At 42.0% G+C, this 24,103-nt stretch overlaps 2 protein-coding genes and 1 long non-coding RNA gene across 11 annotated transcripts; 2 read left to right on the forward strand and 1 right to left on the reverse strand.

The window, feature by feature from the left end:
• Positions 1 to 1,500: 1,500 nt before the first annotated feature.
• On the forward strand, positions 1,501 to 6,894 carry LOC103707187. 6 transcript variants are annotated; one of them, XR_005511757.1, is made up of 4 exons: positions 1,501 to 1,679; positions 1,787 to 5,444; positions 5,551 to 5,663; positions 6,420 to 6,894. It is a non-coding gene; the product is annotated as an uncharacterized LOC103707187 (long non-coding RNA). The 6 variants fall into 6 exon arrangements; XR_005511759.1 differs by having other exon boundaries at positions 1,787 to 2,596; positions 3,616 to 5,663; XR_003385731.2 differs by having other exon boundaries at positions 1,787 to 2,043; positions 2,525 to 5,663.
• A 4,720-nt stretch (positions 6,895 to 11,614) lies between these two features.
• On the forward strand, positions 11,615 to 15,406 carry LOC103707186 (phytosulfokine receptor 2). Its single transcript, XM_008791590.4, has one exon. The coding sequence runs from the start codon at positions 12,064 to 12,066 to the stop codon at positions 15,226 to 15,228; it is 3,165 nt and encodes a 1,054-aa protein (XP_008789812.2). The 5' UTR covers positions 11,615 to 12,063; the 3' UTR covers positions 15,229 to 15,406.
• Positions 15,407 to 17,579: 2,173 nt separating this feature from the next.
• LOC103707185 (ADP,ATP carrier protein 1, mitochondrial-like) lies at positions 17,580 to 23,173 on the reverse strand. Of its 4 annotated transcripts, XM_039126064.1 has the most exons (6): positions 23,016 to 23,171; positions 21,145 to 21,255; positions 20,443 to 20,545; positions 19,771 to 20,275; positions 19,312 to 19,683; positions 17,580 to 18,182 (listed from the first exon to the last, which is right to left on the reverse strand). In XM_039126064.1, the coding sequence occupies exons 2-6, from the start codon at positions 21,161 to 21,163 to the stop codon at positions 17,883 to 17,885; spliced, it is 1,299 nt and encodes a 432-aa protein (XP_038981992.1). In that variant the 5' UTR covers positions 21,164 to 21,255; positions 23,016 to 23,171; the 3' UTR covers positions 17,580 to 17,882. The 4 variants fall into 4 exon arrangements, with proteins under 4 accessions (XP_038981992.1, XP_038981993.1, XP_008789810.2 ...); XM_039126065.1 differs by lacking the exon at positions 21,145 to 21,255 and having other exon boundaries at positions 20,409 to 20,545; positions 23,016 to 23,170; XM_008791588.3 differs by lacking the exon at positions 21,145 to 21,255 and having other exon boundaries at positions 23,016 to 23,169.
• Positions 23,174 to 24,103: the final 930 nt, after the last annotated feature.

Here is a 24,103-nt window from a genome sequence, read left to right on the forward strand (position 1 = left end):
GGGCCCGAGGAGCGCGGAGATGCTCCTTTCTATGGCGTGAGATAGCGAGGTACTTGCCATTGGTGTCTAGTCACACCCGATGGCTGATAGGTGACGGGCGTAGCATTGATGTGGCCGGGGACCCATGGGTCGATGGCCTTCCTCTGAGGCTTTGGCCGACTATGGTTAGTGTCGAGGCTGGGGAGGGTCTATGGGTCTGTGATCTCATGACTCCCGGGGCGGCTGGCTGGGATGAGATTCGGTTGGCCAGTCACTTCGGGCAGCATTTGGCGGAGCGGGTCCGCTCACTCTCTTTCCCACAGAGTGGGGGACCTGACGTATGTGTGTGGAGGTCCTCGTCCAGATCCAGGGTCAGGATGGGCGACCTCTCCCGCATCATTAGACGGGAGTATGAGCCTGGCCCATATTGTGTCTGGATCTGGCGATTGAAGCTTCACCCGAGGGTAGCGTTGTTCCTTTGGAAGGTGGTCTGGGACCGTCTTCCTACGAGAGCTGTACTTGGAGGTCGAGGTATGAGGATCCCATTGGTGTGTGAGGATTGTGGTGTGGCCGAGACAGTGGACCATGCCCTGTTTCGGTGCTCATGGGCTAGGAGTACTTGGCGTCTGGCAGGGGTCCCACAGGAGGTATGGCACTGTAGGGACCTGTTCTTACAGGCCATGCGTCAGGGCTCGGAGTCCCCGGTGCTTCGTCAGGAGATTGTTCGAGCGAGCTGCACTGCCTACCAGATCTGGCTGGCTAGGAATGCTCGCACTTTCGGCGAACGACGTATGTCGCCGCGATTTGTGGTCGAAAAGGCACGCGTTCAGGCGGCAGAGCTGTGTTACACTATCCCTGTTGAAGGGACCTTGATAGCTCGGGACATCTGGGGTTCCCATTCTGCTTCGGCAGCCTTCCGTACGGTGTTTTTCACCTGGGAGCCCCCACCCCCGAGTTTCCTCAAGGTCAACTTTGATGGGTCTGTTCTGGATAGTGGCACACGGGGTGGCGCGGGTTTTGTTATTCGGGACCCGTCTGCCAGGGTGGTGGCTGCCGGTGGCAGTCAGTTATTTGACACTTCGGTTCCGTGTGCGGAGCTGAGAGCAGCCTGGGCGGGTATTCGCCATGCCCGGTGCGTCTTACAGGCTAGGTCCATCATACTGGAGGGTGACTCAGCCACTGTCATCAGTTGGATCCAGAGGGGTCCAAGGGGTGGTGGTAGTGATCATCCTTTGCTTCGTGACATTTGGGCTATGGCGAGGGATGGATGGGCCTTTCAGGCCAGGCATATTTACCGTGAAGGTAACGGCGCCGCGGATTGGGTAGCTGCGTATGTAGCTTGTCACTCCGGAGGCACCTTGTGGATTGATGATGGGGAGTTGCCTTTGGCACTTCGAGGTATCCTATTTTTTGACCTTATTGGGTGTATCCGTTCCCGTCGAGTATGATACCCCGTTTTAGCAAAAAAAAAAAAAAAAAAAAAAAAAAAAAAACAACAACGGAATAAATCATCGAATTGGAATGATGAGGGGAAGAGCGGCAGGCCATGGCGATGCCAAAGGGTTCGGGCGATGTCCAGCTCGCCGCCGTCGCGGGCTACGCCGTCTGATTCCAGGAATCCAACCACGCGGCTCTCGAGTGCGACCCAGGCCATCTCCGCTCCCGTCCGCCGCTTTGTGTCTAAGGGCCAGCTCTCTCAGGTGCTCTCCTTACTGTTCTTAACTTGTGGTCTGCCACTACGGTCTAAGAGAGTGGCAGTAGAAAGCTTCGGAGTCTTGAATTAATCGGTTTGTTTTCACTTGTTTAGGTAATCCAGCAGGATTCGTGCTGGATTTTCTTCTCGATTCGTGGACTGGATCGCCCATCAGGGCATAGCCCATATCAACCAAACACCAAACACCCCCCGAGCATTGATGTGGGAGGGAAAAAAAAAAAAAGAATCCTGCTAGATGACGCAAACAGGCCCTTAAATTGCTTGATCTCAGAGATTTGATGTGAATTGGAACTATAAGAAAGACGAAGTGAATGAGTTTATTGCATGAACCTACACAGCAACAACATAAGGTAAAAAAATGGCAATTTTTCCTTATGCATTTGGAAGGCTTATCATCAGTATACATCAGTAGACGTAACGTAAACAAAATAAAACCAGAGAATTGACATTTCAGATGACGATGATGGCTTTCTTTCATGTTACATCCGTAAACAAAATAAAACCAAAGAATTGACATTTCAGATGACGATGATGGCTTTCTTTCATGTTACATCACTTGTTATGTTGATGTAGTTGAGATAATACTTTCACAGCTAACATTCTAGGCTTAATTTGTTGGGTAATTCACTTTGCATGCCTAATTCTTTTTTGCTTTTATGCAGATCTTACTAATTAGTAGAGTACTTGCTGCATTTTCACTGAAGCATTCCATCATTCATTTCCAAACAAGTTTTTCCTATGGAACATCAAAATTAGGCCTTTTTAGATATCATTAGTAAATATGAAGATGTTCTATGTAGGAATTCTTTATCTTGACTGCATTTTTGTCAGGTATTGAGTAAGCCTCTTTATCGACATAATGTTCAGATGATGTTTAGTTGAGATAAGCTCTACGTTTCTGCAGTAAGTAAACTACCTGAGGCCTACTTTTCAAGTCTTCTGTCTGGATAAATAACTCCTGATGGTTATTTAGGGATGCATAATTGGAGTACTTTTGAATAGCTTGACAGCTATTTCACTTATTCGTAACTATGTGCGCATTATAATTTTTATAAATGCTTGACAATTTGCAGTAGGTAAATATGTTGCATCTTGTTCATTGAATTCTCTCATCAAACCCATGTTTGGGAAATCACATCGTTTTCTTGGAGACTTGGGCACATTAGTAAATTAGAATCCTGCTTGATCACTTATTGTTCCAAATATGCTGTCAACGAACCAAGTAGTGTCAAGAATTCTCATGTTACTAAGTTTGCCTTAACTTTTTGTCCTGAAAGCTCATTCTTCTGCTGTGTTTTTCATTGGGTTCACAGCTTCTAGGTGCTGAATCTGTAAACCGTCTGAATTGTACTCCAAATTTAAAAGATCTAGAAAATGCAGATGTTATAATTGAAGCAATTGTAGAGCCTAAAGACATAAAGAAGAAATATTCAATCTCTATCACTTGTCTTGCTTCTGCGACTACCGACCAACCCAGGTTTTTGTCATTGCCTTATCTGTTGCACGTAAGATAGGCTCACTGGATTATTAACAAGGTCTACTGAACACCATGTCTACTTTAATTAAATTTTGCCTGTTATGAATCATAAACGGAGACAGCAGGCCTTAATTTGTTGATTGTATGAATTCTGATAATAATACATGTTTATAATTTCGGTACACATATCTCGGTCACATGTTGACTATCTATAGCATATTTGCATACACACCCAGAGTTGTGAAGAAGATCAAATGCATTTACAGGCTCCTATTTTTGTCACGCGAGATACTCGGCGGATGCCTTTGCCTTATGAGTTATGGCAACAGGAATCTTTTATTTCTGATTGGTGCTTAATTAGGATTGTTTTAAAAACTCTAGTTTTTCTCTGGCTGATGTTGACTCTCTGCTGAGCAAATTAATATAGTACTGGCATATTCTCTAGGCTTCAGAGTGAAGAGACTCATTTATTGAGGTCTTTGGTTGGCGCCTATTCAGAATAATCTCTTGAGTATTGACAAAGCCTCGTCGAATGGTCGATCTTGTTTTCCAATGTGTTATGCTCGTGAGATTATTTCCTTCTAATTGATGAAGCTACTACTCCAGAATTTCAAAAACACTTAGCTGGCCTTCTAACTGATGAAGATACTACTCCAGATTCCAGAAGAAAATGCTTGGCTGGGCTTGTGTTATGCAGGATTTTGAGGCAGTCTAGGAATCACCAGAAGCATGTTCTTATTTTTCCTGCCAGACAACTCATGAAAAAAAGTGATGCCTAGAAATATTCTCCAGTTGAATAATTTTATTTTGGGTGCCAGACACACTACAAAGGCATCTTCTTTTTGAAGTTACTAGTTCATTTTGAGCTTCACTATCTAATTTATCCTGCTAAATAATGCTTCTACATATTATCAAGTGTAACTCTTCATCATTGCATGAGATTTTATGGTTAGTGGTTCAGTCCATCGTGATTTCTTTTTCTAGAGATGCACTACACCAGTAACTCCAAAGGTATCATACACATTAGCAATTGAATGTCTGACTTCGCTACTAGTTTTGCCAATGGGTGCTATAAGGATAGGAATAACAAAATATATCTTGCATGACTGATTGATTTCATATGGATGATTACAACATAATTTAATCAATAATCACTTTCATTCCACACATACCATATGATAAAGTACTAGTCATTATAATTGCACTGCAAAATAAGAAGAGCATATTCAAGAGAATGAGAAATTAAAATTAGAGAATGTGAAAAGAAAAGAAGAAAATGGGATATAAAGAATTGACTATGGAGTAAAAGATAGACCAACATAGTTACTCCAGATTGATTTGTTTAGACTCATTGACTTTGTTTATACATGCATGGGACCATCAGCAGATATATCTTTCTAATCAAAGGATGCACTTGCTACAGTTTTTGCATGGTTTTAAAGCTTATTGAGTCTGTTTCTGTCATTCTGTGTTAACATTTTTGTGGTTTTTGTGACTTGATTTTGGAAAGTTACTTCCTTGGAACTGCAACAATGAACATTATAGCAATCAACACAGATACATGGGATTATTTATGTTGCTGGAAATTGGACCCGAGGGCAACCACGGGCTGAGAAGGAGGAGCTCTGGCAAGAGTGGCGCGTCGGCGGGCTGCGTCCTCCGAGGGACCTGCAAGAAGCCGGTGGCCGGGGCTTCCGGCGGCGGCCCTCCGATGCTTAAGTCAGAGGGGGGCTTAATTTTGGGGAAGGAGATGGACTGTATGTAGAAGTCCGAAGCCCCCTTTTTAGAAGGAGAAGCTCCCCTTTTTATAGGACGGGTGCCAGGTTACCTGAGATGTGACTGGGCGAATTAATGAATTACCGTCATGATTGGGCGTGGTCGTGCGCATTAATGAGCTGGCGTGGGCAGCTGAATAAGACGGAGTGGCGCATTAATGAGTTGCTGTGGATGACTGGACGGGATTGAATGAGTCAACGAATTGCCGTGGATGGCCTGAGACTTTAGGCTGGTTGATATGCCGTGGCGTGGCCGGCAAGCAAAGCATTGTGCGGTGAGACTACTGCAGGGCGTGGCCGCAGCATGTGGACGATGAGCTCGGCCTTCTGGCCTCGGCTTGCATGAGCTCGGTCTTCTAGGCTCGGCCTGCATGAGCTCGGACTTCTGGGCTCGGCCTTCTGAGCTTGGTCTGCATGAGCTCGGCCTGCCGTCGGATTCGGGTGTTCTGATTATATTTATGGGATGGTCCATTTTTCCCCCAACAATTTATGATGTTGGGTATCTGTATATCAGCTAACAAAAGCTTATTTGTTCAACACTAAACACAAGTACAGAGTAGTTGAAGTAAGTTTACATTTTAAATAATGGCTATTGTATATTGCAGGTGATGGACGTGCACTTTATGAACCCCCTTCCATAATGTAATTGATTGAGATTGTGAGAGGAGCAGACAAATTGGACGCGGTCTTTCTGAAAATAAAAGTCTTGGCACAAAAGGTAAGCACTAGAGTGTTTCCAACCCACCTGCATGGATCAACAAGTCTTTTCTTGCTTTCGGTGAACTTGCATAACCCACTAGAACCTCGAGGTTTGTAGATGTTAGGTTATTGTGGTAACAAATGAGGAAGAGCCATAGATTTCTTTTGAATTAGTAATTTATGGGCTGATTTATTAGTTGACAGAGAACCTAAAAGATCCATTTGATTTGTAATTGTGACTGTCCTTTTTCTAAAACAAACACTTCTTAAAATATTGCTTATTATATTTAACCTTCAAATCTCTTATATCTCGATTGCTATGTACGAATGCAATGGCGTCGCCTTTAATCAATCTTGTATGTAAGGGGTTGATCAAATCAAAAGTTTTCTTTTCGGTAAGTCTTTGATCAGGATAGCTTTCTATCCGAAAAGAATCAAATGGAGCGACAGAAGGCAGAGATGTTGTACAAGTAGAAATTTACCTTCGCAAAATTTTTAGCTTTTTTTTAGAAGATTTCTGCTAGTAATATCTATTTTAGGAAAAAGCATCTTACAAGGTTTAGAAAGAGGAACGAATCAAATTGTGTTAAGACGGATTTCACATTATAAATAGAGGCTACGTACCTCATGTTTTTAATCCTTAATGAAAGAAAAGAGATTTTAGCTGTATTTTCGAAATTCTTCTATCTTCTTTTAGTTATTTTTTGAAAGATTTGAGGTGAGTGGATTGAAGAAAATTTTTTTTCTCTCCGATCGGATTGGTTGGAGCCTGCAGACTTCATTGGTTTAGATGTATATCTTTCAATACCGAAGGTGCTTCATGAAGGACTCGGGGACAGCAAGCAAAATCCTAGCCCGCTCCTTGTTTAGTACGTTGATGCTGGTCGCTTGGGAAGGGGGCGAGGGATTGGCGTCCACACCAACCACAAAAAACCTGCAGCAAAACCATTATCCTTGCTCTGAAATCCTTGAGGAAGATTAAAGCTAGAAATGAAAGGAATCTTGAGGGCATGTTGGAGCCTGAATTGGGGCTGGGAAAGAAGATATCTTCCTCTGACTGAAAACAATAACAGGGAGTATATTGCTTTCGGTGTCTATCTGGAAGGCAGTCATGTATGCTCAGAGGAAGACAGGATAAATGCAGGTTGGCTTATCAATTCCTAATTGATGTTATAAAGCATGTATTTTTTCTGATGTTCCCTTGGCAGAGAATATTTATTTATACTGTAAAAAAAAAAAAGTCTTCTGAAGCCAAATGCTCTTAAATGCTCTTGAATGTGCGGTTGAATAGGAAGAGAGAATTTTTTTTCTCCCTCCTATTTCATAAAGTTTATCAAGGTCATGAAAATAGTTTGAATTTTTCAAAATTCTTGCATGCATCTCTGAGAAGAGTGGTATGGCCAAATATCATCCCAGAAACGAATCCACGTACCATTGCCTATCCAAAGTCTGGCCCAAGTTCTGCCTAATGAAAGTCTATGTACAAAATAAGACTTTTCCAAATGCACAATATTTAAGGGGTTGGGTTGCCCGATCCATTTTAGCCATTGGAGAGGTACTTAGCAGTCATAGACTGCATTTAATTGTTGTTCTAGATGAATTTCACAAAAGAGCTCGTGCACTTGGACATTCTGAACCATTAGGAAGATTGTCTTCTAGGCTTATGTTCTTGATCCTTTTATGTTTTCTTGGTTGCCCTTCTTGAATATTTTGAAGTGCAAGGGGATTGTATGATGTTAATTTCTTTCGTGTTGCTACGAGAAGGATTCTTCACTATTAATTCCTGGTAATGAGATAATAATTCTTAAACAACCATACTTCAGCGCAGATAGATAGATAGATAGATCAGCATTCCAAAGACATCCATCATGCATACTTTTCTTGAAGCCTGTATTGAGTCCCAGGGTCCCCCCTACTGTGTCTGCTCTGAGGCCTATAGGCTTGGCGGCCTGCCTCGGTCTTCTCTGTTGTACTGGCTGAGTGAGTCCACTCGTGGTTGTAGGACCCTACTCAACCTTTGCTCCATGAAATGGTAGTGAGCCGGTCACCATTGTCCTCAAAAAGGAACATGACATAATGAAATTGTGAAGAGTATGGTAGTTGAAGGATGAAACTAAATTGTATCTTCCTAAAATATTGTTGAGATGTTTTGGAATCGACTACAGCCGACAGAGAAGACTGGCCAATTAGACCTTTCCATGAAACCTCCATCCTATCACAAAGCCCCCCACGTGGCCTATCCAAAAGCTCGCAAAGTTCTTCGAATTTCAAAATCCTCTCTCAGCTAGCAACAACTTGGCTATGATAGCAGACAATTTTCCAAATCACGCCTGTGAGACGCGCAAAGCATGGTATGTGTGTGAAACAATCTCACGTAATCCTCGGAGCGTGTGATGGTTTGCCAGAGATGGCTGATCTGTATGCATGAATCCCTTGGTGATAGTCACTGGCTCTCGTCTATACAATCTAATTTCGAGAAACTCTCCACATAAGTGTTCTCGAGCTCTTATACGTCTTCGATCATTCTCGCAACTTCTATTGTTTTTCGAGAGTTATTCTGACTTAGGCATCAAAGCGTGCTAGTTAGATATTCTTTGACAAGAAAGCTTCTTGGTGTTTGTTGTTTCAGGGCCGATGTTGGAGCGAAGCTCGAACACGATCTCAACTTCCCAATGCTATCTCGCACATGCCTCGACTTTCCGCCGATCTTCACAGCCTGAACCGGCAATCGTTGAGCCCTCCAACAATTTCACTAGCTTGGTGCCTCAATCATATCAATTCTCAGCAGCAACAATTGTAATGCCAGGAAGAACATTGCGTTGTCTGCCAGCAACATAACCATTTACCTTTTCAATAAACAAATAGCGAATAATCTCATCCGGAATCAAGTATGACTATTAAGACCAGCAACCACGTCAATTCCCACTGCTGCTAGCTTCGTTTCAGATCTCAAAAGAGCAAGGGTGATGCTTCACTTCTAGCTCAATTAAGCCAGTTAAACAAACCCGAAACTTATTTAGTTTTAAATTAATCCAAATTTTGGCCCAAGACTCTTGTGAACGGCTAATTGGACGGTTGAACTAGTCCAATCAAAATGAACTTGTTAGCTACGGCCTGCTCATAAAACTCCTTGAGGTGATCCTAGCTAACTGATGAGGTCCAACTCTGACCATTGTTTTTTCCTAGTATACTCTTTTACGCAAAAAAAAAATTAGTTAATTATCAACCAACTATAATAAAATGGCTGATAATATTATATCGATCATATACGGTTAGTTTATTATTGGAGTTAAATACTTGAAGTTATCTGAATAAAAAAAGTTTTCTGTAAAGGAGATGCACCGGCAAGCACTTACTAGAAGTCACTAACATAAGAAATCATCTATAAAATGGTAGTTATTATTGAAAATAATTAGTAATTTGCATCATAAAAAAGATAAAAAAAAAAGTCCTAGTAGGGCCCAAAACCTACTTACTCTAAATCATTTGTCCTAATTTCTCAATTACTTCATATTACAATAATATCGCATTCCTTCTCCTATAATGGATGGGTTGGATCCTGTATCTCCTTGTTACCGCACCGTTTATTTTTCGTAATAATCATGATAATTGTATTTTTAATCTAGACAGTAGATTACTTTTATTCGAGTGATGATTATTTTTATTCAAATAACAATTGTGATTATCATGATTGTATAACTTAAAAAATAAACAATTTATGAAAGTTGTTAAAGGAATTATCAAAATACATTTTTCATATTTTTGTATATATTTTATGGCTCGGTGGATAATTTGATAAGCCAATAATTTTTTTTTATGTTTCATAATATGATTAATTAATATATTAACTAATCGACTACGAAATATTGGATCGAATTTTACCGTTTTTTCTTCTGCAGTACCCTCCAGATCGGGAGGCTCTCGTCTTCTGTTTCCATTTCTTTATGACATCAAGACCGAGGTTTCAGCACACGCACTCTTCTCCCTATGTGGGCGTCTCGATATGGGGATGTGGACGGGAGTGAGATTCAAGCTAGGCCGGTGGGGCCCACGGCCTCTCTCGGCCTTCCCCTCCCGGGCAAAAAAAAGATAAAAAATTTAAAAGAGAGTGGGGTTCGCCTGCCCTGATTCAAAAGGCACGCAACCCAGTTGACCCGGGAACTGCGGGAATCGCACGTCTCCGCCCGCTCGCCGGCACAACTCCGTTCCCTACGGGCGTGCGTCCGGTCCAAAGCCGTTCGACCCGGTCCGGTCCGCGACGATGTTCGTCTTCTTCGGGTTTTTTGCAACCCACCCCTCTCTCTTCCTGTCGGTGGGTGGAGCAGTCGAATTAAGCTGCCAGTCTAAACGATTGAGTCCGGCTTTGTGAATTGCTTGGTTTGGACATCAAAAAAATAAAGCATGCTTTGTTTTGAGACAAGTGGGCTGAGCAAGAGTCTACTTTATTAGATTACCTTTGACTCTTTCTCTAAAATAAATTATGGTGAGGAAACTCAGTTCAGCGTGATTTTAGGCCAACCAAATACTTGAAGTAGGCTCCAACTGGCCAACACTAAATTTAGATTGGTAATTATGGGCAACCATATTTTTCTACTGCATTTTGAAAGTCTATTTTGAAATCAAAGTTTTATTAGCCATGATTATGGTTATAATTAAACTTGTCAGATTTGCTCGCATATAATTGAATTTGATCGGTAATTTTAACTTATTTAATTTGTGATTTATCTTATAACTAGATTTAAATATGAGTGATATATGTTTATTGGCTTCAAAAATTACTTTATAGTATATTAGTCTAGATAAAAATATTAAATCCTAAAAGTTTTGATGAAACACATTTGTCAACAAGAGTACGTCGAAGTTTTTTTTCTTTTTTTAAAGAATATGACTCTTTAACTACATTTGTGCTTCTTTAAGCGCTCATTCATACATATTATCAAATAAAATGCCCAAATTCAAATTGGTTGGCAATAAAAACAGAATCTTTTACGGATTTCCGACCAGCAGAGCGGACAAACAATCTATGAGCCAAGAAATCAGAGTAGAAGGGGTGAACGTGGGATCGAGAGCATGGAGGATCCAAGAAGGGTTGTAGGGTTTAAGTAGAGAACTAGGGGAAGAGAGGGATTGCTTGAAGGGATATCTGTGGATATCATGCCATGGTCATGGAGGCCAGAAGACGACAAATGTTGCGGAGGCGCTCACTTTTTAAATTTTTAAAAAATAATTTAAAAATTTTGATAATCCGACGAAAAGTGTTAATCACAATATCTATTTTTCAAATATGCATATTTTTTAGATTTTTTAATTATCGCTTTTAACTTAAAGGCATGCCATATATTTTATCAGAAGTTAGCATCTAGTCCTCCATTTAACTGTAATTTTTGTTTACTCCTATACATTTATTGTGTTATGTTCAATACTATATACAATTAGACTAATATTTAGACATATCCAGTCATATGTTCTACATATTTATTTATATTTTTTTACCCAAATACACTTTTTTTAAACAGAATCAAGGACAAAATATTTAATAATTATAAAAATTGAGGGATGGAAACAAAATTTTTGATCAACCGGGATTAGGCGTAAAAAAACGTAACAGCGAACAAAGATTTTTGAGATTCGAATTTGTTCTATATATTCTCAAACCGGCTTGGTTAAACCGGTCGGAGACCAACCCGTCCGGCCGACAGCCTTCCAACTCCCGTCAAACCCCACCACTCCGCTCATTAATTACAGCCATTGAATACAATCCCAAGCGCCAGGTCCAAGAGCGGCTGAGAGCGCATTGAAAAAGCAAAAGAAAGCACGAGATCTGTGAACCAAAGCAAGACATCATAAAACCGCTGCCTGCCCTGGTCAGCACCCACTCCATATTAAAGCGCGGGACCCACCACTAAAGCGCGCAAGGAACCAAAATCCAAGCCAAGGTGACAGAATCTATCTCCCCTCCCCCCATTCTCCTTTCCTCCCCCCCCTCCATCTCTCCTAAGATTTGAAGCTTCTTCTCCTTCCGTTCGGCCTCCGCTGATCCTCTCCGCTTTCCCATTTAATATCTCGGAAACAGCGCCTGCCCGCATTACTAAAAGCTCCAACCTGTGGACGAAGCGCCCATGTTCCGATCTCTGGAGGGAGTCATCCTTTGAAAGGAGAGAAAAAGAGAGGAGCAGAAAGAAGGGGAGAAATGGTGGCATGGAAGGTGGGCAGTGCTGGGTCCACAGGGAACTCTTGCTTCGCCCACAAGCCGGTGACCTCCCCCCTCTCCCTTTGATCCCGGAGTCCTCTTGGGAATGTGGGTCTCCCCCAGCTCCCCTTTTGACCACCACCCTCTCCCATCTCCCACATGCATGAGCCTTATCCTTTTTGGTTTTTAGATCTTCTGGTTCGTCTCTCTGGCCAAGGGCCACATCCAGATGGGCTCCTCCTCCTCCTCCTCCTCCTCCTCCTCCTCCTCCTTTTCCTTCTTGAAATGGTGGGCGTTCATGGTTTGTTTGATGTGGTCTTCTCCCTTCCTCGGCGCCGCGGCCCCAGCCTGCAACCAAGACGACCACCGAGCCCTGAGGGAATTCGCCGCCAACTTTGCGGGTGGCTCCGTACTCGCAGGTTGGTCCGACGCCGAGACCTGCTGCAGCTGGGAGGGCATCGTCTGCTCTCGCAGCAGCAACCGATCCTCCTCCGGTCCCGAGAGAGTCGCCGGGCTGCTCCTCCCCGGCCGCGGCCTCGAGGGGACCATCTCCGGCTCTCTCGGCAAGTTGGACCAGCTTCGGCGCCTCGACCTCTCCCGCAACCTCCTCAGGGGTGGCATCCCCGAGGAGCTCTCCAATCTGAGCCTGCTTGAGCTTCTTGACTTCGGCTACAATGAGCTGTCGGGGTCCATCACTCCGGTCCGTGGCATGGCGGGCCTCAGGATGGCGAACCTGTCTTCCAATTCCTTCAATGGGTCTCTGTTTGATCTCGGGGCATTGCCTCATCTCTCCTACTTCAACATCAGCAACAATTCCCTGGCGGGGCGGATCGGTCCCGATATCTGCATTGGCTCCCAGGCGATTCGGGTTCTGGACTTGTCGTCGAATCTCTTCTCGGGGCCGCTCCCCGGAGGCGGCGCTCTCGACTGCAACGCAACCTTGCAAGTGCTGTACCTCGGCTCCAACTCTTTCGCAGGTGATCTCCCTGACTCCCTCTTCGATTTGGTCTCGCTGGAGAGGCTGTCGCTGTCCTCCAACGACTTCTCTGGTAGATTGAGCTCGAGGCTGAGCAAGCTTTCGAGCCTTAGAACGTTGATCCTTTCGGTGAACCGGTTCTCCGGTCGCCTTCCCAATGTGTTTGGGAACCTTACAATGCTCGAGCAGCTCATCGCCGCCTCCAATTCCTTCTCCGGAATGCTCCCTCGTTCCTTAGCCCATTGCTCGATGCTTCGAGATCTTGATCTTAGGAACAACTCCTTTACTGGTTCTATCGATCTGAACTTCACCGGTATGCCGCATCTTTCTTGTCTTGACCTCGCAACCAATCACTTCAAGGGTTCTCTCCCGACCAGCCTATCCAATTGCCGACAATTGAGAACTCTGAGTCTTGCCAAGAATGGCCTGTCGGGTCAAATCCCTGAGGAGTTCGGGAATCTCGCGTCCCTTTCTTTGCTCTCCTTATCCAACAATAGCTTTCATAACATATCCGGGGCGTTGACCATTCTCCAGCGGTGCAAGAACTTGACCACACTTATCCTCACCAAGAATTTTCTTGGAGAAGAGGTTCCTAGGATCTCCAATGGGTTCGAGAACCTGGCGGTCCTCGCACTCGGAAACTGCGCTCTCAGAGGTCAAATTCCTCAGTGGTTGGTGGACTGTAAGAAATTGCAGGTCTTGGATTTGTCGTGGAACCACTTGAATGGCACTATTCCCGCTTGGATTGGGCAGCTGGACGATCTAATATACCTGGACATCTCGAACAATTCCCTGAGTGGCGAGATTCCGAAGAGTTTGACCCAGCTGAAGAGCCTTGTTCTCACTAACAGCTCGGTGAATGGGAGCTCGCTGGGTATGCCGTTGTATGTTAAACGCAACCAAAGCATCCATGGCCTGCAGTACAATCAAGTTTCGAGCTTTCCTCCATCTTTGTGTGTGAACGACAATGGGATTAATGGGTCGATTTGGCCTGAGTTTGGGCAGTTGAAGGCGCTCCATGTCTTGGATTTGAGCAATAACGACATCACCGGAAGCATTCCTGACACCCTTTCTGAGATGGAGAACTTGGAGGTGCTGGACCTGTCGTGGAACGGGCTTAATGGATCGATTCCTGCATCTCTGAGTAAGCTCACATTCCTATCGAAGTTCAGTGTGGCTCATAACCACTTGCAGGGAGAGATCCCGGCTGGGGGGCAGTTCTTCACCTTCTCTAACTCAAGTTTTGAGGGCAATCCAGGATTGTGCAGGGGCACAGGTTCTTGTAAAAAAAATGGAGTCATGGGGCAAAGTCCTGAAATTCCATCGAGCGCGGGCAATAAGATTGGAAGGAGTAGCATACTTGGAATTACCATCAGTATTGGGGTGGGGATTGCATTTCTTTTGGCTGTTGTGCTGCTTAATATGTCAAGGAAGGAGGTGGGAGATGCAGAAGATGAAGAGGATTTTGAAGAGAGGACGCACAGATTATCTGACTCGGGTTCAAAGTTGGTATTTTTCTTTCAAAATTCTGACTCCAAGGAGCTAACCATCAGCGACCTTCTGAAATCCACAAACAACTTTGACCAAGCAAATATCATCGGGTGCGGGGGGTTCGGCCTGGTGTACAAGGCATATCTTCCTGATGGAACGAAAGCTGCAATTAAGAGGCTTTCTGGTGACTGCGGGCAGATGGAGCGAGAATTCCATGCAGAGGTGGAAGCCCTCTCGAGAGCCCAGCATAAGAACCTTGTTTTGCTGAAAGGGTACTGCAGATATGGTAATGATCGGTTGCTGATATATTCGTATATGGAGAATGGAAGTCTGGATTACTGGCTACATGAGATGGTGGATGGTGGGTCTCTGCTAAGGTGGGAGTCGAGGCTGAAGATAGCTCAGGGATCAGCAAGGGGATTGGCGTACTTGCACAAAGTCTGCGAGCCCAACATTATCCACCGAGATGTGAAGTCAAGCAACATTCTGCTGGATGAAAAATTCGAAGCCCATTTGGCTGATTTCGGTCTGTCAAGGCTGATTCGGCCATACGACACTCATGTGACCACCGATCTTGTAGGAACTCTGGGATACATTCCCCCCGAGTACAGCCAGACATTGACGGCCACTCTGAAGGGGGATGTTTTCAGCTTTGGGGTTGTTCTGTTGGAGCTTCTTACCGGTAGAAGGCCTGTGGATGTGTGCAAGGCTAAAGGGTGCAGGGACCTGGTAACATGGGTGCTTCAGATGAAGTCTGAGAAGAAGGAAGAGCTGGTATTCGATGCTGCAATTTGGAATAAGGCCTATGAAAAGCAGCTTCTGATGGTTCTTGAGACTGCATGCAAATGCATCAGCCCAGATCCACGGCACAGGCCCTCAATCGAGCATGTTGTTTCATGGCTCGACAGAGTTGGATCTGATGCCTGATTCTCTAAATTTGTCATCTTTTTCTTATAATATAGTTTCTGTACGATCTTCAAGAGAATGACTTAGAAGTGGTTTGAGTCCAATTTTGGAGAAAAACATGTAAATAAGTGTGCTTCTTTTAGTTTCTGTTAGACAAGAGAGCAAAATATATTTTTAACTCCGGCCTTTTTCATTTCATTGTGCATTCTTCACGAATTTTTGCACTGTATACTGACTTATTACTATATCCTGATTTACTTTTAATCCATAATTATTAAGAAAATAGTCGTACATTTACACATGATACAATCTGTATTTAACTCAATCTTACTATGTGTTTCCGCCAACACAGGCTTCGATAGGTAATTGTTACTGGATATTCCACAGATGTTTGTCTAATTTTGTGCAGGCATGGTTTTGTAGCCTGTGCCGGTTGCTTTTGCTCACTGTTTTGGGTTCTGCAAGTGATTTCTCTTGATTGCAACCGACCACACAGCCATGTATGAGATTATTTTGTAATCCATTAAACACTTTCTCTTTTTTTCCTGCTGACTAAACGTTTATTAGGTAATTATTTTGGTGATTTAGAAAGGTCTTCCCAATTTTTTGCAGTCATCTCTTAGCTCTTACTGGCTGCTGTTCTCGGAGTTCTGCAATGTTAGCTCATTCAGGTTGTTGCTCTCTCAGCCCTCTGTCTGCTAAATTGACTGCTTTTTTAATCTCCATTCATTACCAATAGCACATTCGCTGAATAACTGTGCTTCATTATCCACTTGGCAATTATTTTCAATCGACATAAACCTGCCACACTGGAATTAAAGTCGTTGCAACTTCTGGCTTAAGACGGTCAGTGAACAGTGGGGCTCGGCCTGAATAACGGGCGACTCGTAGAAACTTCCACATCCACAGATCCTAATTCAGAGACATGGCACAGATTTTAGAGAGACAAGTTTAAAGTGGATGGAAGCTTTTAGGATAAATGTCGGGGCGATCCAATAGGAGGACAGAAAGATCCAATTAGAAGCAACGAGCATTCAAAGTTTAACCATGAGAAAGAAAGACAATTAACCTCCCTAAACGATAAGCAATATATGAAATGAAACTATAGAGAGCAAATTAGCTTTGGCCCTTCGGCGGTGATCCATTTGTTTAGTTCTGGGGATCAGAGAAAATTTGATTTTTGGGTGGGAACTATTTGTTTAATGCAACAGATGTTGGACGGTGTAGTGCATTGAGGATTTAATTATTCAGAATTAGTATAGCATCTTCAAGCCCAAAAACCAACAAGACCCCAGAAGGCGTCTCATAGGATTCAGTAAAGCATTTTGTTCGTTAATTGCATGAAATAAGCCTCGACACAAGCTTTTTACCTAATGTTATCCATCTATTATAGTTGGCCTATTCAAACTCTGATGTGTAAGCAGAAATAAGCACACAAGATTCATTATCCGAGTAGGACCATCAACGTATTAGATTCCGTTCATAAGTTCGCAAATGTTATCAACCTTCTGAAGAGGAGGGGGGAGCTACTCTGGAGAAGGGGCAAAAGGAAAGGTTCCACTAAGCATTCATGGCATAACAAAAATTAGCAAGCTGAACTGGTAAATCCCATGCTTGAAGTTGTGTCAGAAACATCAAACTGGATCATTTCAATTTTTACCAGAACCAAGATGAAACTGCAAGTGGTCTTAGAGTTTCAACCAACCTTAACAAACCAAATAAATTGTACATACGCTTTTTCCTTCTTCAAGAATTATAAGAAAGAATTTTTTCTTAATTTTTTGAATTTTTTGAACATTTGATACTAGGGCAACATTACATTCTAGAAGAAATTGGAAGAGCCTTAACTGTTTTGTATAAGCTCAATCATCAACAAATAATAATACATAAAAATCCCCATTCAAAATATATATTACATAAAAATCATAATCACAGCATGTTAGATAACCATCAAACACTAAAATGACAAATAACAGTTTCAACATGATACAAACGAACACATATTTTCTTACCTCGCTACGTTAATTAATTTTTCCTAATTGTAATCGACTTTTAATGTCATAGTCTTCAACCAAAACTGGAGCTGAAACTGGCTGCTTTGAAACCGGGTGCCTGACATCATTAGTCATGGAATAATCATTTATGTCAAGAACAGGCCAACGTTAAGTGGTTTAGCACAGCAAAACAGACCAACGTGCCAAAAGTCATGCACAAGACTCCGACCATACGACTGAACCATTTTATTATTTTTCTCCTCATCTAAAAGCGGTTCCACAGGGGACATTTATTTCCAGAACCATCAAATAGAAACACATCTTTAATACAATCATGAAACTAAAGCAGAAACAAACCAGATGCCACGAAGAACCACATCAAGAAGAAAACACTCCAATTTAAAATGACGCAATCATGTTCTGGACAATTCAACATACAAGATTGACAAGATCATATACATAATTACGCAATAATACATTTTAATTCCCTCTTTTAACCAAAGAAGAGGCAGAACAAGCAACACAGTCCATAATTCATGCATCTCCAGGAGTCCATAAAGGGGTGTTCATCCGTCAACATTACTTTAAACTAGAATCAGAAAGGAAGCACAGACACCTAATACTCTTGTAGTCTTGTTCTTCATCATCGAACTCTAGACATCTGCAACTCGAGAAATGGAATTAGCCACCACCACCAGACCCATACTTCTTTCCAAAGACCAGGACCTGCAGCTTGTCATAACCTGCCAGAACACCAGCACCAGCCACTGCACGCAAGATATTCGCACCAGCACCCTTGAACAGGGATTTAGCTCCCTCATTTTTCAAGATTTGTGAGAATGCATCTAATGAGCTACGGTACTTGACAGCCTCCCCAGATGTCATCATCATCCTTCTGCGAACAGTGTCGATAGGGTAGGAGGCAAGACCAGCACCAATAGTGATTCCCCATCCAAGCAAGAAACTGGCAAAGAAATTATCCTGCAACAAGTCACCAAGTCCAACAAATAACTAATAATGTCATCTCTGCATTCATGAAAATCGATGCACATGCAGATCGGAGAAACCTATTGCTCAGAAGATGTGCAAATGGCACAAGCAACCCACATCACGATGGCTAAAACCAACAAAAATAATAAACCAATCAAAGTGCAAGTCCAGCTTTGAATCCCAGGCCAGGCTACCGGATGTTGGTAGGCCCAACCTGCAAATAATCTGACAAGTTTCATAATGATGCGATTTTTGCCACTTGAAGTGATGCCCACAAAATCCCACCATGAAAGAAAAAGAGAGAAGGCAAAAGAAAAGGATTAGTTTGGCTCACATAAAAATCTGATTTTGTTCCATATTTGGTCTGGTTGAGGTGTACAACCAAGACCAAGTTCGTAAAATGGCCATGTTGGCCCACCTAACACACTGACAAGGCACAACCTAATTGTTTCAGATACTGATCCTAATTATCATGCATTAGAAGTATAGACCAATCAGTCATCAGATTCAATCAGAGAAACACAATCAGGTTATTCATGTAGACTCAGATCACACCAGGTTTATGTGCCGCCACCCCAAAACAAATAAACTAAAATAAAAAAAAACTTAGCTTCAGATAGACTATAAACTAAGTGTTTTGTCATTAAGGATATATATATATATATATATATATATATATATATATATATATAAAATTTAAACATGAACCAAGAATACAACAAGTTCCTTTAAACAATTATTGTAGAATATTTAGGACATGGGTGTGTTGATATCATGAATAAAAATGAATTGATTTAAAACCAAGCTTTTTAACTATGTGTGAGTGCAAAAAAAGAATGCGCAAATGAAAAGATGCATTGCATGCTTGGTTATGAGCAGAAACAATTGTTGGATGATAATGGGTGTTTTTTTTAAGTTTTGCTAAAGCAAACATTTCATTTCGATAGTAACATCATTTTTACAACAAAAGGGTGAACTTAAATATTTAGATAATCTGCATAGAGGATAATTCACAGGAACATTGTCTATAACTAGTAACAAGCAGGCTGACAGGGGTTAAGAATAGTGTTAGGTGCGTGTGCACATAAATATGCTTGAATGCATCCTTTCTTTTACTAACCTGCAAGGCGCCAACCAGCACCACTGGTTTTAAAGAATCATACATTCCAAAGTAAAGCCCACGATAAACAATGATACCAACACAAGAGATGTTGAAGCCCCGATAGAGCCCTGCAACACCATCAGATTTTAGGGTTTTCCTGTAAACATCAAGCAGACCATTGAACTGCCTTTCACCTCCCTTCTTTGCAGCCTTGGCATCATTGGCTAGACGGGTCCTAGCATAATCCAGAGAATACACAAAGAGGAGAGATGAAGCACCAGCTGCACCTCCAGATAACAAGTTACCGGCAAACCATTTCCAATACCCATCTCTATCTTTCTTAAAGTTAAACATACGCTTAAAATAATCCTTGAAAGCAAAGTTCAGGGCCTGGCATGTAACACAAAACAATCAATCAATAATTAAAAAGGACCAATAACAATTGCAAAAGAAAATAAGGGAAGAAAAAAAGCTAACCTGAGTAGGAAAATAACGGATAACATTTGCAGTATTTCCTCGCCACAATGAAACAAAGCCTTCATTTTTGATGGTTCGGGCAAAACAGTCTCCAATTCCCTTGTAGGGTTCAGAGAGCCGGCCAGTTTTAATCATCTCATCCTGGTTCTGAATTAAGAGTTTCACCCGCTCGATTGGAGCAGCTGCTGTTTTGGAGACAGCAGCAGAAACTCCTCCCATGAGAAAATCTGTAAGAAATCCTGAAATACCCTTCTCCTGTGGGGCAAAAGCAGAGATGGGGGAAAGAGGTGAGAGAGACGAGAGACCAAGGGCTCCATTATTGCTGTGGTATGATTTCAGCCAAGGGCTCTTCAGGCCCCCATTGACATAAATGCCAGGAAAGTAGTGGATGCTGGTGTTCCTGGCCTGTGACAGTCTAGAGAACAAGTACGATTGCCCATGTATCTTCTGTACTATAGATGGAGGATGCAGTTCGTCTGCCATTTTGGAATGCCAAAGAGCCGACCTACAAGAAATGAACAACAATCAAAAAAACATAGGCTAATAGTACAAGGAATATATATTAAAGTCCATCAAATACAAGGATTGAAGAAAGCAAAATGTAACTAACAATGCATGTAAAAATTATTTTCACATACCAAGAGAGATTGCTTGATGTAGTTACTGCATTACCTTTTCTTATATTTGTCTTTACTGCTTAAAATGAGGATGATGTTTATAGAGATTCTTTGTTCCAGGGTTCTCAATTTAATTTGCTGAACCGAGAACAGAATATCTGAAAAAAATTGAACTATTAATTACCAAGAGAAATTGCTTGTAGATATTAAATTACCATTTTCTTATGATTGCCTCTACTACTTAAAATGATTATCGAGTTTTGTAAGAAGTCGTTGTTCCAAAGCTCTGAATAAAACATCGGGCCTGTTTTGATTCTTTTCATCCATTATTCCCCGAATACTTACTGTCCAACAGGAAGTGAGAAGGTCGGAAGAGTGGCATGAAGAGGAAACAATCTTTGTATGATACACCACTACCTCCCAATCTAGAAATCTCTGGGTTTACGTATTCCTTCTCAGAGATGATTTATCATATCCCTAAAATTTAGGGATTGAATAATCTCCACATTCTCAAATAATGCAGCTTCCTCCTCTCCTGCCTTCTTGCCTCTCTTCCATTATTCTCATTTTTCCATAAGATGTAAGATATCCAAAGATAGTGGATGCAAAGCATCTAAACAGGCCCATACTGAACAAAGAATATCCCGAACATCTCTAGGGCTGGCCAACTGAGCTTGAATGATAAAGAAATACTAAAAATGTTTTAATGACAGTTGATGCAAAAAAGGAATAATTTTGAACTGCATTAATGTTTCACCTAGATTGGCTGCAAACATGCTTCTTATATCTTTGATCTTCAATACTTCATAAAGTTGATAATCATGACAAGCTACTCATTCAACATCTTGTATGGTTACTTGTTTACAGGCTGTATACAGAAAGATGTAGGCCATAAATTCTAACCATGATGTGAAAACCATGAACATTTATGTTCAAACTCACATATCCAGAAACTCTTGGATTAATGTACATTCTGGTTGATATGATCTGTAAACAACAGCATATTTGATAGCAAAATCTACAAGCGCAGTAATATGTATATGCTCACATTAGCTAGTGCATGAATCAGGTTAGTTTCTGTCTTTCAATGGATTCATGACGCATGTCTTATATACCACACTGTTATCCCATACTGCCGGTGTTCAGTCTACAGAGATATCTTTAACCAATAACATAGTCCTTACATAGGTCTGGAAAGTATATGCATGAATCCTAGGATCACTAGAATGAAGATGACCTCCCCCACCCTTGAATCTATTTTATACAACCATCTTTGTTAAATGATTTTATTCTTAAATCTCTAAATGAGAAGTGTGGACATTCCCAGGTTCTTGATAATGACATAAATTACCACCTACCATTGTAGCAAAGAAAAATCTAAACGCGATGAAGAAAACTTGATATCTATAGCCTCTTGATATGAGCCAGTAATGAAGGTTGGAAAGTGGAAAAATAAAAAAAATACGAACATTGCAGTACACACCATGTTGATTATTGTGCTTTACAAGACAATTACAGGTAAATTTGGTTCTTTATATTAAACCACAACTTCTAGCTCAGTTCCTGCCGCAATTTGCAAATATTTGTAAATTGTATCTGATTTTTCATTGAAAAACATCTTTGACTTCTTGCTTGTCATTGGCATGGTTCTTGCTCTTTAGCATACAGGCAATAAGATTTGTATATTTTTCTCTTACTTTTCCACATTTCTTTTTCCTGATGGATTTGTCAAACTAATTCTAAATACTACCTGATGACAAAGAACGATTGACAGTGATGATTGTAATAGTTGAGACCCCAACATATTCAAGTCGGGAAAAGGGAACTAAATGCTTCAAAAGTCCAACATATGCCTAGTAACATAAACAAAAACAATTACACGGCAAGTAAGATCATGTGAATAGCTTCAATGCTCCCATGGCATCTATAACGCATGGTGGATAATCTAAGTCAATGATCAGTATTTGTCACATTCCCATATCTTATAGAAAATATAAAGACAAAATTTAAATAGTGTGGATAGCTTGCCACCATAGATCCATGCAAATCTCGTAATCTTTTGCTGAAAACTGTTCATTCAACAAGTTTCAGAAACATTGAAATATTTTCTATAGACAGGGTCCCGATGGCTAGGGTGGACTACCAGAGCATAACTTAGTTGGCACATGCCGTGTAAACAATGAAGCTGTTTCCATCAACATAATAACAACAAAAAAAAAAATCTGTCCCCTTACAAAGGATCTAAAGTGGCATCAAGATCAGACATATTAATGATTCTACAAAATTCCAATATCTAACACGTGCAACAAGATCTTAAAGGAAAGAGATAAGAGCTAAGTATGAAATTCGAAATAAAATTTGATAAGGGTAACGGCACCTCAAAATAACTTATCCAAAACAAATCAATCGAAGAAATGAGCAAATCCTCAAAGATAGTAACAATAAACACCCAGGCAAAGGCCAGATCCTCTGAAATTGGAAGTGTTTTCGACGAAAACCCAGTATAAATCGAGTATCGAGAGATCGAGCATTAGCAGGCGCCGATTCCAAAGGAAAGTCATTACGATCCAAGGGAAAGAACTGAAATACTGGGAAGAAACGAAATAAAGGAGGGAGTCGGAAGCTCACCTGGAGAGGGCCGAGAAGAGATGCCGCCTCCCTCGTCACTCTCTTCGCCCGACGGGGAGGAGACGGAAGGGATTGGGAGCCGCGATGCCTTTTATACGGAGAGCGAGGACCTAGGGGACAGAACCCAACTTGCGCTCCCACATCATTCCTCGCTGCTGGGAATGTTAAAAAAACCACTAAGCCCTCACTTCTTGGAGGATTTTATTTTTCTTTGGAAAAAAAAATATTTTTTTTTTTTTTTGTACATAATACACAAGGGGGGTAGGACCTCACCCGCTTAGCAGTTAGCAGTCCCCACTGCCCCCCTTCCATTAGAGAATGTTCGATACGAGTAGAAATTTTGCTCATACCATTTCCGACCTGTGGGTCACCCAACGTATGAGTACGTTACCCCAACGCCACCTCAGTGCTAACTGGACCAGATAGCGTTTCCACCGAGCGTGTCCAAGTGAAGGACATGCGGTCCCCAACATTTGCTCGATGCCCACGCATTTCGAACCTGGAACGCGCTGGTAGAAGCAAAGCCTCGTTCCAACTATGTTATCACCTTGGTAGCTTGAGAAAAAAATTATTAAAAATCTTTGCAACAATTAAAGTTTTCCCATGATATTACTTACTATATACGGTTAGGGATCATCAATATATATTAATTTGTGAATATTTTAATAATATAGATCGTGATAAATAGGATTGATCAACCTTTTTTTTTTTTTTTTTTTTTTTGGTAGTGCGGGTCGATCATACCCGGCGAGAGCGGATAGACCCAATAAAGTCGAAAAATAAAATACCTCGGAGTGCCAAGGGCAACTCCCCATCACCAAGCCATAAGGTGTCTCCGGAGTGACAAGCTACAAACGCAGCTACCCAATCCGCAGCACCGTTACCTTCACGGAAAATATGCGTGGCCTGAAAAGCCCATCCATCCCTCGCCATGGCCCAGATGTCCCGGAGCAGGGGATGGTCACACCCGCCACCCCTCGGACCCCCCTGGATCCAACCAATAACGGTGGCTGAGTCGCCCTCCAGGATGATAGACCTAGCCCGTAGGACGCATCGGGCATAGCGAACGCCCGCCCAGGCTGCACTCA

The sequence above is a fragment of the Phoenix dactylifera genome, chromosome 4, assembly GCF_009389715.1.
Source record: "Phoenix dactylifera cultivar Barhee BC4 chromosome 4, palm_55x_up_171113_PBpolish2nd_filt_p, whole genome shotgun sequence".
Classification (NCBI taxonomy): Eukaryota; Viridiplantae; Streptophyta; class Magnoliopsida; order Arecales; family Arecaceae; genus Phoenix; species Phoenix dactylifera.